The following is a 14,866-nucleotide window of genomic DNA, read 5'->3' on the forward strand; positions in this document are numbered from 1 at the left end:
TATTTCCTAATGTGTTATCAATTGTTACCTAATGTGTTATCATTTGTTTCCATAGCAAACCCATTGTGTTCACCTGTGTCTCGTTTAGCTCCATCGTGTGGTCTGTGTATTTAAACCATAGACTGTAAAAAAAGATGGACGACACCTCTTCGCTCTCTTCCATTGGTGAGAAGTGAAGCCACCATTGTACCGATATGGCGCTGACATCTTGGGACTTGAGTCTGCGCTGTTGTGATTTCAGGACCAGACATGCGCAGTAATGAGCAGGAAGCTAAAGTCGCGAAATCAACGTCCCGCCCTCACTCTCGCTGAATCAAGCATAAGCATGCGCCTCTGCTGCAGAACAACCCATTATGTCGGTGTGAAATAATTAATTATAGAAATGTAGATATTACATTTAAAGCTCCAATCTCCCCAGTACTCCAAAGATCCCAAAAAAAGTCTGTTGTTGCTTCAGTGACTATAGAACCTGTCAATCACAGCTGTCAATCATGATGCCACAGCACCGTTTTTATAGCATCAAATAACTAACTAAAAACAAACTTACTTTAAAGACAAACACTTTTAATTACATCAGTGTGATAAATTCTACAGTAAATGACAGAAACTATCTTTGAAAAAAAGATACGTGAAGTGTAATTTAATTGTTTAGTAGGTCTCACGTCCCGTTGAATAACATGGGGAGGAGGGGTTTATGAGCTATACTAGGACCGGTCACCGGGGGGCGATCGAGACGCTGTGGCATCAATTTTCAGGGCTTGTGCGGCACGCTTGATTTAAACCTTCTTTTCAGTTCTTAAGGTACGTTTACATGACAACAATGTACTAAAAACAGAAACGTTTTTCTTTCACATACAGACGACAATGTTATCAAAATTTTCCCTATTCACACGAATCCGCGGAAATGACTAAAAAAAAAACTGTATTATGCATACCAGGCCAGTAGTTGGCTGTGTCACTTTGTAAAGAAACACTATGAGTTTTTTTTATTTATTATTATTTTTTTTTATGTGACACTAACACTATGTGGCTATAGACTGAACCCGTAATACGCATGATGTCACCATTTATCACAAATTAGCAATTTTTTTTTTCCACGGAGACGATAACGCAGTTTAAAAAAAAAAACATGCTCTTTGAAACCTGTTTTCAAATGTTTGCGTTTTACGGCCCACCAAAACGCCGTTATTGTGTAAATGTGCAGTCAAAATGCATTTTTCATTTTTAGTTGAAAACGATATAGTGTAAACGGCCCCTTTTTCCTGTGTCTACAAAGTTAGAGTTAGTTTGTGTTACTCCAGCGTAATTCTTCTGTGGCTTCTTATGCCATAGTGTTTTGTTTATATATAATAAAGTAAAACTGCTGCAAAATTATCTTCTACTTCCTTCATTGTGGAACCAACCCATGACAGTATATGAATGAACGAGCGAGCGAACAACCAAATTGACCTTATTGTGTAACCAATACTTATATTTTAACCATGAATTTATTTAAAATATATTTCTCATCAGAATATCAACCAATGTTTATGCCTTCAAAATATCAAACTATGTTCATGTTAAAAAAGTTAAAAAAAAATTTCAATCAAGTGTTTAGCTGTCAACATTTACCCATTCAAACCTGGGAGACCCATTCACTGAAACCGCAAGATCCCGAGTAACTCTTTCATCAGTTTAGGCCTATATCTTTTGTGAATGAACCAGCATGCACACTTCGGGTGAAAGGGGCATGATGAGAAAGGGACTTGTGGCTGGTCAATGTTTAGTTTGCGTGTTTCAGAATACACCAACACATGATCAATGGTTTGGTTAGTGCAACAAAGGCAGTCCTGTTGCCTGACTATCTGGTTCACAAACAGAGGAGAATTTCTCGAGGGCATTGGGAACTTTGCAGGGGCTGAGGTGCTATCAGTCATCACGTGGGACATCAAAGACAGCCTAGCACTGTCAAACAATGGAGAAAGAAAACTAACAACTGACAGAGAGAGAGAGAGAGAGAGAGAGAGAGAGAGAGAGAAAGGGGGGTAAGGAGAGGTAAAGTATTAGTAGGCTGCTGAATATTAATTGGATCATGTCTTGATTAATCCAATCAGAAGGATTAGGCTAGGTTTGCTGTATGTTATTAAAAAAGTCAAAGTTTCTCTGCGAGAAAGCCCAAAAGTATTGATTTATTATTTTTCCTCCCATATTTTTTTTCCTTCCATGTCCATTTAGGGGCTCCGTATCAATATCTCATTTGTTTCTTCCAAACACTAGATCAGAAGAAATGCTTCTTCTCTGGTGGTTCTCCTGAGAAAAATACATGCGTCTTCTCTGGAGTTTTAGAAGAGATAGATATTAATAATATAAGATACCAAAGACTGCGATCAAAAGTTGGAGTTCTGAATATGATCTCAATCATTTCTCATCAAAAATGTGAGTTATGCGATCCACATCTATTTTACAGCTTTGTATTCTTACTTTATGTCAACAATTCTCATTAGCATCTATTTTTATTTCTCTATATTATTATTTAGTAGAAAGAACATGAGATCAAATCAAATTGAGTGTTATTAAGGAAATCCAGGAAAATGCCTAACAAACTAAACCAACTATTAACTAATGACATATTATTGACATATTAACTAATGTAGTCAGTGGTAATGTGAATGCAACATTATATTATGTTATGTTATGTTATGTTATGTTATGTTATGTTATGTTATGCTATATTATATTATGTTATGTTATATTAGCCAAACAATGCTCAACTGAAAACATTTTTTGTTATTTATATCATTATAGTACAGAAGGATTTTTTTTAACTGCCCCTGCAGAGAAACGTCATTGAGGTTTCCTCACAGTGACTTTTGCGTTGACCATTTGACTATATGCAAGTTGAATGTGAAGCTCCCTCTGGCCGTGTTGACAAAAGACAGGGAAAAGCAGCCTCATGTGAGACACAAACACATTGTGCCTGCATGTGTGAGTCTGTGTGCCAAAGACTGATGGGTTTTTATGGCCTCTTGTATGGCAGGAAGTCAAAAGCTCCTGCCAATTAAACTATGGAGCAATTTATCAAGAGCTATCAAACAATCATATCAGCATTAAGTCACTACAGAATCACTCAAGTCTGGCTCATTTTCAAAAAGCTTCTCAAAAGCAATAACAGATTTCAATTACAACTAGATTTGTGCTTTTTTTGAAGAAAATGTGAGTGAATATGACATCCGCACAGTGAATGTTAATGGGGTCCAAAGTTTTTTGGATGTTGGTGTTCTTCATATTATCTTATTTTGTGCTCCACAAATAGAAAAACCCACAACGATTAAAGACATGCAATGACAGGGGAGTAAATGATTGCAGAATTTGTTTTATGAACAATCCCTTTTTTATGATTTTGTTATTCATTGGTTAAATGTACACTATGTAATTTTAGCAGTTACAAAACAAAACTGCATGCATTTTGCCAAAGAACATTGTTTTGGTTGTGCTTTGGCTCTGTATGACTGTGCAGAAGAATATGGTTATCCTACTGCTCATGAAACATTCACTACTAGTCTTAAGAAAAGTGTTTGACCATTGCGCTCATGTCTCATATCTTTTTTCATTCCAATACATTCCACTGCGCTGCGTGATTCGCAGCGTCTCGCAGAAATACATTACACTGTGCAAGTGGTTTTTGAATATTTTGATACAAAATTCTTACATATTGTACCTTTAACGGCCCCTTATGGTGCTTTTATGTCATTTTTTTAGCGTGAGAGTCTTGGTCACCACTTGCTTTCATTTATATGGAAAAATCAGTGTGAACATTCTGCTTAATATGTCATATGTTTCACTGAAGGAAATCACACAAGTTAATGTGATATGAGAGTGAGTAAAAGCCCTTAAAAAAAGTATTCTTTTTAGTTTTATTAAGTATACTGAAGTGAAACTCAAGTATATTTTGAAGTATCATTTATGTAGTAAGTATACTAATATCAATGTACTAGTAGTATACTTTTAAATGTACTGCTTCAATACTACTAAATTGGCCCACTTCTTAGTGTATCAAAGTATACTTATAAGTACACTTTAACTGTAACAGTATTAAACTTATAGTACTTATAGTTTAATACTTGTATATTGACACTTTCTTTATACTCTCAGGAAACTACTAGTTTAGTAGTTTTATACTGCAAGTATACTTGTAAGCTTTCTTTAAGTGAACTTAACATCATACCTAAAGTTTACTATTTATGAATATTTATACTTGATATAAACATTTAACTGTACTTGAAGTAAATTCCTATACTTTACCAGTGGACTACACAAAAATATTCATATTTATCATATCTGTTTTCTTTATAAATCAATATATACAAAGAATGTTTATAAGACAGCATCTAAAACTATGTGAAAAAGTTTCTAATAGGCAACTACAAGGCTTAATTATACTTTTAAGTATATCTCCTAATATTCTAAGACTTGTAAGTCAAATATACAAGTGTAATTTTAACTATATTTCTGAGAAATAAAAAGTAGATTATAATTATACTTATTTATTTTAGTTTGAAAGAAGTATACTAATAGTTGAATAAGGTTGACGACATATTTAATTGTTTTCTTTTTCCATTTTGGGTGAACTTGAATATTTTTTGTTCTAAACATATTACTGTTTCTAATAACGATGTGTGCCTAAGCAAAAAACACTAATTATGGCAGGAAATAATATGACCTTCAGAAAACAACATTGTGGTATTTAGAAACCATCGGTATGTGTGTAATAAGATTAAAATTTATCTTAAGCAATGTGCCCTCAAGCTTTCAGACGTACATTAAAAGCAGATTTGTGTCAGTAACAGTGCTCCAAATGAGACCACACTGCCATGGGTTTTAATCCTATCAGCCTTCCCGCTAAAGGGGCCCCGAAACATTGCGTCACACACACATTGTGTAAAGTTCCACACATCTTCCAGAACAAATCACATCGACAGGCAGAAAGGACCTGTGCTAATGTGCTGTTAAACTCCTGTCATCTCTGGGACCATATTACTGTCATTGTGACCACAGTTACAGAACCCAACGCTGACGTCAAGTCGCCATAACTCATTACCAAAGTCCATTTCAGGATGTCAAGGTTCAGGCATTCAGTTACCTAAATGTTCCCAGAAATTACATCAGAAGGGGTTTAAAACCCAAAGATGATTGACTAAGCATTGGTCACACCAAGGTCACATGATGTGTTCAGGTCTGCTATTTTTCATTTTAGGTGTCTTGCAAAAGTTGTCGACAGAAATCTCTGTGTCTGGATGATTTTAACCACATCATGTCCTTTTTTTACACAGTGATTCTTATGAAATTTTGTTTCTTTCTGACCACACTGATTGTGTATTTCTTAGACAATAAGGGACGTTTATTGAAAATCTTCTTGTGTGGACTAACTGTGATCTTCTTTCAACCACAAGACCATCTGAGCACTACCATATCAAATTGGCTGTTATGTATTGTAAAAGTGCACATTATGGTTTGAGAGTAACTGTTGTTTATTCTTGAGTGAAATGCTACGTATGCTAAGCTAGGCACAGACTGTATTCAGTGAGACTGTCTGTGCTGTTAGCTTTTGTATGAGACAAAACAAAGCCTCTTAATGATGGGTTACAGTGAGAATGTTGCACACATAATTATAATCAGAAATGTATCCGTACTATGCAAGTACTCTTTTAGCATTTTATTCTCCTGTGACCCAGTGACCTGCGCTGGTAAAGTTATGAAAACTACATCTTCAGGTCAAATAGTTCTGTTATGAATACATTTTAAACCAACAGCAAAAACTAAAGATACTAACTTTAATAATGAAAATAACTTAGTAACTTTAATAGTAATAGACATTGGAACTAGCCTTAGCTACAATCATTAGCATTAGCATAAAGACAGGGAACTAAACTGAATCATTAGTTTTAGGTTGTGACTGACAGCTGTAACCTTACAAAAATCCCCTACAGGAATCCTGCAGGATTTTCATGTTTCTGCAGGATGTATGAAAGCGAGAGCATGAAATTTTCACTCCAAATGCGTGACAGTTGGAAACCCTGTCTCCTAATCTTAAGTTACAGTAACTCTGTAACATGTTGAGAGGATGTGTATTCTGTGTTTGCAATTTTTCACATTTCTTTAAGGAGCTAACTTGCTAATCACTAAAAAGCACAAGATCCCACCCTCCCTTCAGAGAGTCTCCAAAGCACGCTTCCTTCAAAACACATGAACGCACACAGCAGCGTCTGCAAAGCATCACGAGTCACGTGTCAAATGGCCTAGTCTCAAAGCACATAACATTAATAATAAATGTTAACAACTTACAGAGCTCTAGTTTTACTACTTGACTGCCGTAGATTCATTTCGGAATTGATAGCTTTTTTCCTTGACACTTTATCCACTCTTTTAAAGATGTTTGGACAAAAACTTGATCTCAAATAATTTCTAATGGTCTCTCTGTGACATACATGCACTTACTGTAAATAGTGTTTGCTTACAAAGCTATCAATGAGGTAGGCTATGCTAAAGTCAACATGAAAGCAAAATTGACCCAATATGTACTTCAATACATGCTCCTGCTGCTGTAGGTCAGGTGACGACAGGCACAAATATAACAGAATGTGAAAAACTCATTCAAGTTTCAGTTTATGTCACATTTATTTTCCATGAAAATCATGGATAGCAGTCAGCAACCGAAACACACATACATACACACTGAACCATAAACAGTCTTTATAGAGTAAGAGATTAAATGCAATCATAAAATGTACAGATCTTAGATTACCCTGATAATGTTATTGCGTTGGCAATAAAGTACATATAAAAACAGAGGTCACTTTCTGATGTGTGGCTGTTTGGAGCGCAACAGTGACCAACCACTTTGTAGGCGGCTTTGATTCTGGAAGTATCTTCCCCACACATTTTCTCAATTAGAGTTTAAAATGTATTTATTTTTAATAATAAAAAAAAATGCAAATAAAAGCAATGAACCAAATTATTCAGTAAAAATAATAAAAAAAGTAAATTAATAAAATGTAATGAAATTGATGGAATAAACTACACACTACAAACTTGTTGCTGCTTTAGCAACATATAATTGATAATCGGGGGGATTTTTTACTTCCTGAACCCTACTGTTGTGCTCTGTCGTTTGTGGCGGATCTCTGAACGACTGGGCTTCTGAATAATGAGAAGCAAATTCAACATCTCATTGGCTGATCAGGAGGACACAGCCAAAGAACTTTGTACTAGACTTTTTACAACATGGCACGACAGCGTAGATCAAGTCAAATGGAAAGACTGCAATAGGGATTAACAAGAGATCACAAGTGCAATGCATTGTATGGCATAGAAAGGTAATGTGTTATGTATGATAGGTCCAACCTTCTGTGACTAACAGTACACAAGTACACATCCATTTCACATTGCAATGGCAGTTGTGTTAACAAGGACAGAAGAGTTGCAGTTAGGCCGTGTGTCCAGCAAAGCGTTTTTTCACGCAGCTTGCGTAAAATTCTAATTGTTTTCAATGGGAGCGCCGCGTTTTTTAAACGCCATGAGCGTAACGAGGCGCTGAGCGTGTATTGAACGCTCAAGCGCTGAGCACCCGGCGTTTTTTACTGGTCGCCGAGAGTTGAAAAATGTTCAACTTTGGGTAAAACGCTGCGCTCATCACTGTCACTTTTTACACAGCCGTCCAATCAGAGTGGAGGAGGAGGGGGGGGGGGGGGGGGGACAAATACCACACGACCAACTGTCACAACATTCTTTATGTACAACGACTTCAACCAGCAGAGCTAACCGAACAAAATGGACGAAAAATAAATTTTTAGTATGAAACAAAATTATCTGCGAAATCAGTTACAAGTAAACTGTGCTGCGGTTATTCTGTATCATAGCAACGAATCGTCTCCACTGAAAAAACGCAGCGCTGCCAAAACGCTCTCAAGCGCCCACAGCTAGGCGTTTTCAGCAGAGCATCTAGCGTTTTCAGCCGGCTAAAACGCTTTGGTGGACACACGGCCTTACACTCTTTTTTTGGACCGTCAGAACGGTGAAAACGAGGCCTACAGTTACAAGTAGATTCAGTTACAGACTGATAGGATATAAGGACCATTTAGATTGGGCGTAAACGGCCGAGGGGCCACAAGACTGCTATAAAACTCTCTTTGTGACCTCAGACATGGAGGTTAAACAAACAAAAAGGAGCTTGATCACCAGTGTTAGCATGCTAGTATCATTAACATGTGGTCACACAACATTCGTATATGCATTTATCGGGTAGAAGATATGGGTGAATAAATAGAAGCTGTGGCACTGTATTTGGTTATAAAAACAAAGCAGTAGATGATTTGTAAAACCATAATTAAACAGTTTTGGCTGTGGAAGAGGCCAACAGTGTTCTTCACTATCCAGTTGACCCACTTGTTCATACATTGAGGGTTGTTTTCGCCGAAGCATGACTGGGAACGGTTTCCTAGGCTCTGTGATGAAAGGTTTCACCAGCCATGTTTCCATCCAAAGCTGTGTAAACTTTTGCAAAAATGGAATATCGCATTTTTTATTTGCGAACTGGCACAGAGTATCAGTAATAAAAAGATGAAAAGTTTCTGCAACTGAGGAAGCCTGTGACTCATTTTTCTTACATAACAAATGACTTTCACATCAGAGTGCGCAGATGAAATGCAATTACAAACACTGTCATGTTATCTTGGATTCAAATGCCTGATGCCTGACAGTTCTGGGAATAATTTTGATGACAAGCTTTGGCTCAGGCATTTCAGAATGACAAAAACAATATTTGAGATGGTATGCAATGAGATTTGAACAACTTGACTAACAAGCAAACAATAACATGATCCGTTCAGAAGAAGTCCTTCGGTAAATGTGTTTCTTACCAAATAAAAAAAGTATCCATCTTAATTGAGCACATACGTTTTTTTATAGGCATTTTAAGATTTTACGTCAATCTTGCCGTTTCTATCCAGCGTTTTTAATGCGATACCCCAAAACTTGCATACAAGTATGTGGAAAGAAACATGGCTAATAAGGTCCTCTACACCTAGAAAATGGCCCCGGAGCAGTCTTTATCCTGGGCCCATGATGTTTAGTGACGGCCCTGCATACAGAACTTCCTTCGTGCTGTAGCTGTCGAACAAGCTGCACTTTCGTTCGCCATTCATCGTCCTTACAACAGCAATACTGTTCTTTGTTGATTCGTTACCAACTGAACATCATCCACTTGAGGAGCGTGAAGCTAAACCAGAGTCCATCACATTGTTCATGCCTCAGAAGATTGGCTTGACCTTTGCTACTGTATGCAGATATATTTCTTCCACCACGACTTTGAGAGCATTTTCATTTTATCAGCAGTACTGTGGACCTTCCGTTCTCGTCTGGCTCTTCTGTCGGAGTTTCGGAGCCCCACGGAGATGGCGGCGTCAAACACATCCTTCAGGTTTTTCTGTGTGAGCGAGGAGCATTCGACGTAGGCTACCGCTCCTACTTTGTCTGCCAGGGCGCGGGCGTCCTCTTCCAGGACAGGTCGCTCTCGGCGCCGTGCCAGATCGATGAGGACCTTGACATCTTGCCTCAGGTCACACTGGGTGCCCACCAGCAGCACAGGAGTGAGAGGACAACGCCGTCGGATCTCCGGGACCCATTTTTCACCAATGTTCTGGAAGGAAGCGGGGCTGACGACGCTGAAGCACAACAGGAGTACGTCAGTCCGCGTGTAGCAGAAGTGACGCAACTTATCGAATTCGTCCTGAGGTAGAGAGAAAGAGAAAAGTAAATGAGCTGCCCAGACAGGAAGCCTATCACTTTATATAACAGTGTATCATTACTGATATAAGTTACGCAAGGCCTCGAAAACCTTCTCAAAAATCATCTGCGGGATTCCAAATTGTTATTTCAAATAATAAAGTCATTTAACTAGCTCTCGGGGTGTTTTATAATTCCCTGAAGCAATTAAGTGAAATTATAGGTTGGCGCTCGCAAAGAACATTGCATGTGGAACACACAGTGCACGCTTTAATCTTTTAAACTTGGCCAAGGTTTTCAACTCTGGCACACCCTGTCCTGTTTATGCAGTACAAATGAATTGAAAGTATAAATCTGTAGAGCGTTTGGAGAGCAGGGCCTCGAAAATCATTGAGAACAGCAATTAAGCTTGACAGATAAGAGTGCCAAACCTTTTCAATACCTTTGCTGCATCTACTTTTTGTTTACGAAATCATAAGATTACACACACACACACACACACACACACACACACACACACACACACACACACACACACACACACACACACACACACACACACACACACACACACACACACACACACACACACACACAATATTCATATTCAAAATATTGTTCATTTTAATTAAATTGAATTAATTAATAAAAGAAATGCAGTAGTTATAGTAAAATGGTAATTACAGTAATCCATTTACTGTCGAGGATAAGTACAGCTTGGTACTGTACAATGTTTTTAAAAATACTGTAATATATTACAGCCATCAATTATAGAAATCTATAAATAACTGTAACTAGCCATTGCAGAAGATTTCTCTACTAGCTGGCAGTATAATAGCATAATAGTAATAATAATAATAATAATAATAATAATTTCTTCTTGATGTACAGTACAGCGATATACACAGATGTATCTCTAATGTTATTTTGTACAGTATATACAGTCATATCACTAAGCCCAAATAATTACGATCCCTCACTGTTATCTTTTGTTGACATGGACACCTGCTGCACAACATAATGGAAATACATCTAAACAGACTGAGCAATAGAAAGCAATAGACTTTTGCGATACTAGCCTTTGTTTCTGTACTTTGGGCAAAGTGCATTTGTTCTTTCTCTTTAAAAACTATATGAAAGGCTGCCGTTCTATAACTGGAGAAGTGAATTCTGATCTTCTCGTGTTTGCCTGAGCTTGCCTCTGCATGGTTGTGTAAAGGGATTTATATGTTGTGTACTAAGAGGGCAGAGTCATTTATTTGTTAACCCATGTAATGCATGACAAAGGAGTGTCAGTTTCTGAGGTTCAAAGCCTTAAGGAAAAAAACTTTCAACGAAGCGATCTAATATTCCAAATGTGGAAATCAGAATGAACGTTTAGCTAGCAGCCTTTTCAAATTAGTGAAATGTGAAGGTAGTTACACAACAATCAACAGTGAGAAAAAGTTTGGCATCTAAAACATCAATTGGAGGCAAACCCGCTGGATACACGCTGCCCTGTCCAAGCCTGTGTGGCTAAGAAACCGAGAGGGAGATCCAATAACTAAAGTGCCGATAGCTTAAGGATTGTTTTTTGCACTCCCTTTATGATTTCCTCACAGTATGGCAACCCTGCCGATCTTTTCTAATTGCTAAGATTTTGTTGCGCAATTGCCTTCTCATCCAATTTCTAAATCCTGCTTTCAGAGAGTGACAGAAATGCTCTCATCCACCCCAAACAAAAAGATCAAGTTAGTTTACTTTTGTCTTTGGGTTGGCTTCAAAATGAATGGAAAGCAACATGACGTAATGAGCATCGGACAGTCATGCTGTGAGACTAGGACACAGGTGGTGCACTGAGGTTCTTACCTGTCCAGCAGTGTCACAAAGCTGCAGTCTCACTGGTTGACCATCCACCTGTACGACCGCTGGAGAAAAAAAGGGAAAATATTTTTTAGTCATTTTACTACCGACACACGCACCTGACTCATCCGACACTGTAAACAAACACAACGTCAATGGGCTTTATGGACTTAAGTTACAATTTAAGGTGTTATTTTTATTTAATCACAGAGCTAAGATATACACTTTTCCTTATACATTGATTGATAGAAATAGAAATAGAAATAGAGAAACTTTATATGAAATATATATTTATTTTAATTTATATATATATTTTATTTGTGTGTTATATATATATATATATAAACTATTCATACAATCCCTTTATTCAACTCTATAACAAATAGCAATTAATTAATTCAATTTATCAATTAATTTGCTAAATTAACAAAAAGTCTCTTTAATGTTATTAAAGTATATCATTATTATTATTATTTTCAAATCTGTAACAAAACAATCGTAATATAACAGAGGCTCTTTAAAAATTATTATTATTTTCAGTTGGTCTGTAACAAAATAATCTTATTGTTTTCAAATGTCAGTCTGTAAAAAATCCTAATATAACAAGGTCTCTTATAATAATAGTAATAATAATAATAATAATAAATTGTAATTATTGTTATTTATTATTATACACCCTCATGAACATGGCATAGATCAACAGCCCTGTTATAATTTGGGTTCCTGCAGCACATAAACCGCTCATCATTTCACTTGTCACCTTTACTTGTTTGTAGGACAGTACATGCTGTTCAAATCTATAATAATGTTCCTTCCATCATGCCACGGTAAAGTGATCTCATGAAACACAGTAACACTGAGGTCCTGGTGATGATTTGTCACTTCAAAGTGTTCTGCTTCAAGCACCCATTGTGTAATTGTCTCCAAATCCCCGTCATATGATCTGCCTTTAATTCAGCCCCTTCCCCCTCAGAATACCACCTGTTGAATTGCGTAACTGTTCTCAAATCAGTGCACAGATTTCTGATTTCTGCTCCAGGAGTTTGAGGGTGACATCACCACTGGGGCAGCAACACAATATCTGCTCAGAGATTGAAACTAGTGGCCCGGACCCCATGGATTTTAGGGGCCAGATTTTCCGGTCAGGCATTATTATTGCGCAAGGGCTTTATAATTACAAAGACATGCTTGTGGTATACTGAACAGTGACATGCTGTTGTTTCAGGTCCATAGAAAAATTATGAAACATTTCTATGTAAAGTTTTTGTATGTGTCAGTACTCTTTGACTGTAAATTGTTATAAAACACAGCCTTTAAAACACTGCATTAATTTCCATTAAAAATGGTCTGAAATGTAAGGGACTGCACTTGACTCATTTTGGTCACAAGGAAATAAACTCAAGTTTGTGTAAAACTGAAAAGCAATTTTCTCCTCTACTTTGTCAACACCATCAGATATTTATTAAAAATAATAAAATCAGTCAGCAACATCCTTCTTGAATTGGGTGTTCAAATGGTCATATATTTTTTTGTTTCCATATTATATGCGTTCAGCATCACACATGCTCTGGTGAATTGTAAGTTATCACTGATTTTCAGACTGTGGATAGAATCAGTTTTAAACTATCCTAAAAAGTCTCAATTCAATCATTGATTTGTCGATTTTTATAAATATTTCACTTTTTAAGCTGGCTGTGTTGACCCATATGGAGGGATGGTGTGAAAAAAACAAACAAATATTATTTTAATTTATTTTAATTATACAAGCCTCCTTGTCACGTAAAACGTTTCACAAAACTACAAAAAGCTTGTTATGAGTAAATGTAGTGATGTCAAATTGATTAATCGCATATAACATAAAAGTTTTTGTTTATGTATGTGTGTATTTATATTATTATATTATATATGTATGTATATATGTACGCGCACACACACACACACACACACACACACACACACACACACATATGCTATATATATATATATATATATATATATATATATACACAAAGTAAACAAAACTTTTGTTAGATGCGATTCATCGATTTGACAGCAAACATAATATTCAAAATTAAGGTTAAAAAGATCATTTTTATTTTTTAAGTCACATGTTCATTTGTATATATACAAATGAACATGTTAATGTCATAGTTAATGTGATGAACTGCACTTGTGTTTACTAAGCTAATACTGTACACCTGTTTGAACTTGAGGAGAACTTGAGGAGAACTGACTTAGATCCACAGAACGTCACCAAAAATCGCAATGGCCCAATTGCGCATTCAAAAACTCTCAAAAAAAAATTAAAAGCCTCACCTGAGAAATCGTCAAACGCTGTCGGGACGTATTTCGTTGGATATCCATTGGTTGTGTAGCTGACAATCAGGCTGGTTTTCCCCACAGCTCCGTCCCCGAGAAACACGCACTTCAACAGCCGCCCCTGGCAGTGCGCGGGCCGGGGGGATCTGGGTTTGTGTGGGGGCACCGGAGGCGCCATCAGGTGACTGTAATCCATGTGCGTTCAAACGCGCTGCTCGACCGGACCGCAGGTGGATCGCACACTCCTAATGGAGTGACCCGAGAAAAACACATCAATAAGGGCACTTTATCAACAACCGGGCGCTATGAGCACTGCGTAAATTCGCTTGATCCGCTGCTGCGCACATAAACCGTCAGTTTCATAAGTTAAAATAACTTTGTATCTCCACGAAAAATTACGGACTTCTCACACACTTCTACAGCTGAGTAAGGAGGGAGAGAGGCAGCTTTTATAGTCAGATTTCGTTTGACTAGCTCCTCCCTCTTCACGTGGTTGCTTGAGCATCATAGGCTTTTTTACGCTTGTCTCACTAGAAACAGTGGCAAGTGTGCGTTAAAAGACATAAATAGGCTATTGGTTCTTGATTTTCTGAGTACATTTCCAGTTTTGGTTACACTTTATATGGTAACACTTTATTTTAAGGTGTCTTTGTTACACTGTAATTATACATTTAAGTACCGAGTAATATTAGGTAACTACATGTTCTTACTATAGGGTTAGGATTATGGTTTGGTTTGGTTTAGTTGCATGTAATTATGCATAGTTATTACTATAGTTACTATAGTTATTATATAGTTATTACTATAGTAACTTCACGTTTCAAAGTGTTACCCTTTATTTTAAGGTGTCATTGTTACAGTGTAATTATACATTTAAACTAATAGTAATAATATCTAACTACATGTACTTACTATAGGGTTAGGATTAGCTTTAGTTCCGTGTAAG

General features: G+C 36.9%; 1 protein-coding gene across 1 annotated transcript; it reads right to left on the bottom strand.

Moving 5' to 3' along the window:
- Nucleotides 1–6,635: 6,635 nt before the first annotated feature.
- On the bottom strand, nucleotides 6,636–14,364 carry rhoub (ras homolog family member Ub). The gene is made up of 3 exons (XM_077208972.1): nucleotides 13,918–14,364; nucleotides 11,608–11,666; nucleotides 6,636–9,763 (listed from the first exon to the last, which is right to left on the bottom strand). The coding sequence occupies exons 1-3, from the start codon at nucleotides 14,114–14,116 to the stop codon at nucleotides 9,308–9,310; spliced, it is 714 nt and encodes a 237-aa protein (XP_077065087.1). The 5' UTR covers nucleotides 14,117–14,364; the 3' UTR covers nucleotides 6,636–9,307.
- Nucleotides 14,365–14,866: the final 502 nt, after the last annotated feature.

Source organism: Siphateles boraxobius, unplaced genomic scaffold (genome assembly GCF_051911475.1).
Source record: "Siphateles boraxobius isolate OS27281-9 unplaced genomic scaffold, OSU_SipBor_1 6, whole genome shotgun sequence".
Classification (NCBI taxonomy): Eukaryota; Metazoa; Chordata; class Actinopteri; order Cypriniformes; family Leuciscidae; genus Siphateles; species Siphateles boraxobius.

Bases quoted from the DNA above. Each gene is read 5' to 3' on its own strand.
- rhoub (XM_077208972.1), bottom strand. From the start codon at position 14,116: ATGGATTACAGTCACCTGATGGCGCCTCCGGTGCCCCCACACAAACCC. The intron at 11,667-13,917 runs GTGAGGCTTTTA...TTTTTTCTCCAG, and splicing joins AGCGTTTGACGATTTCTCAG to CGGTCGTACAGGTGGATGGT. The intron at 9,764-11,607 runs GTAAGAACCTCA...TCTCTACCTCAG, and splicing joins TTTGTGACACTGCTGGACAG to GACGAATTCGATAAGTTGCG.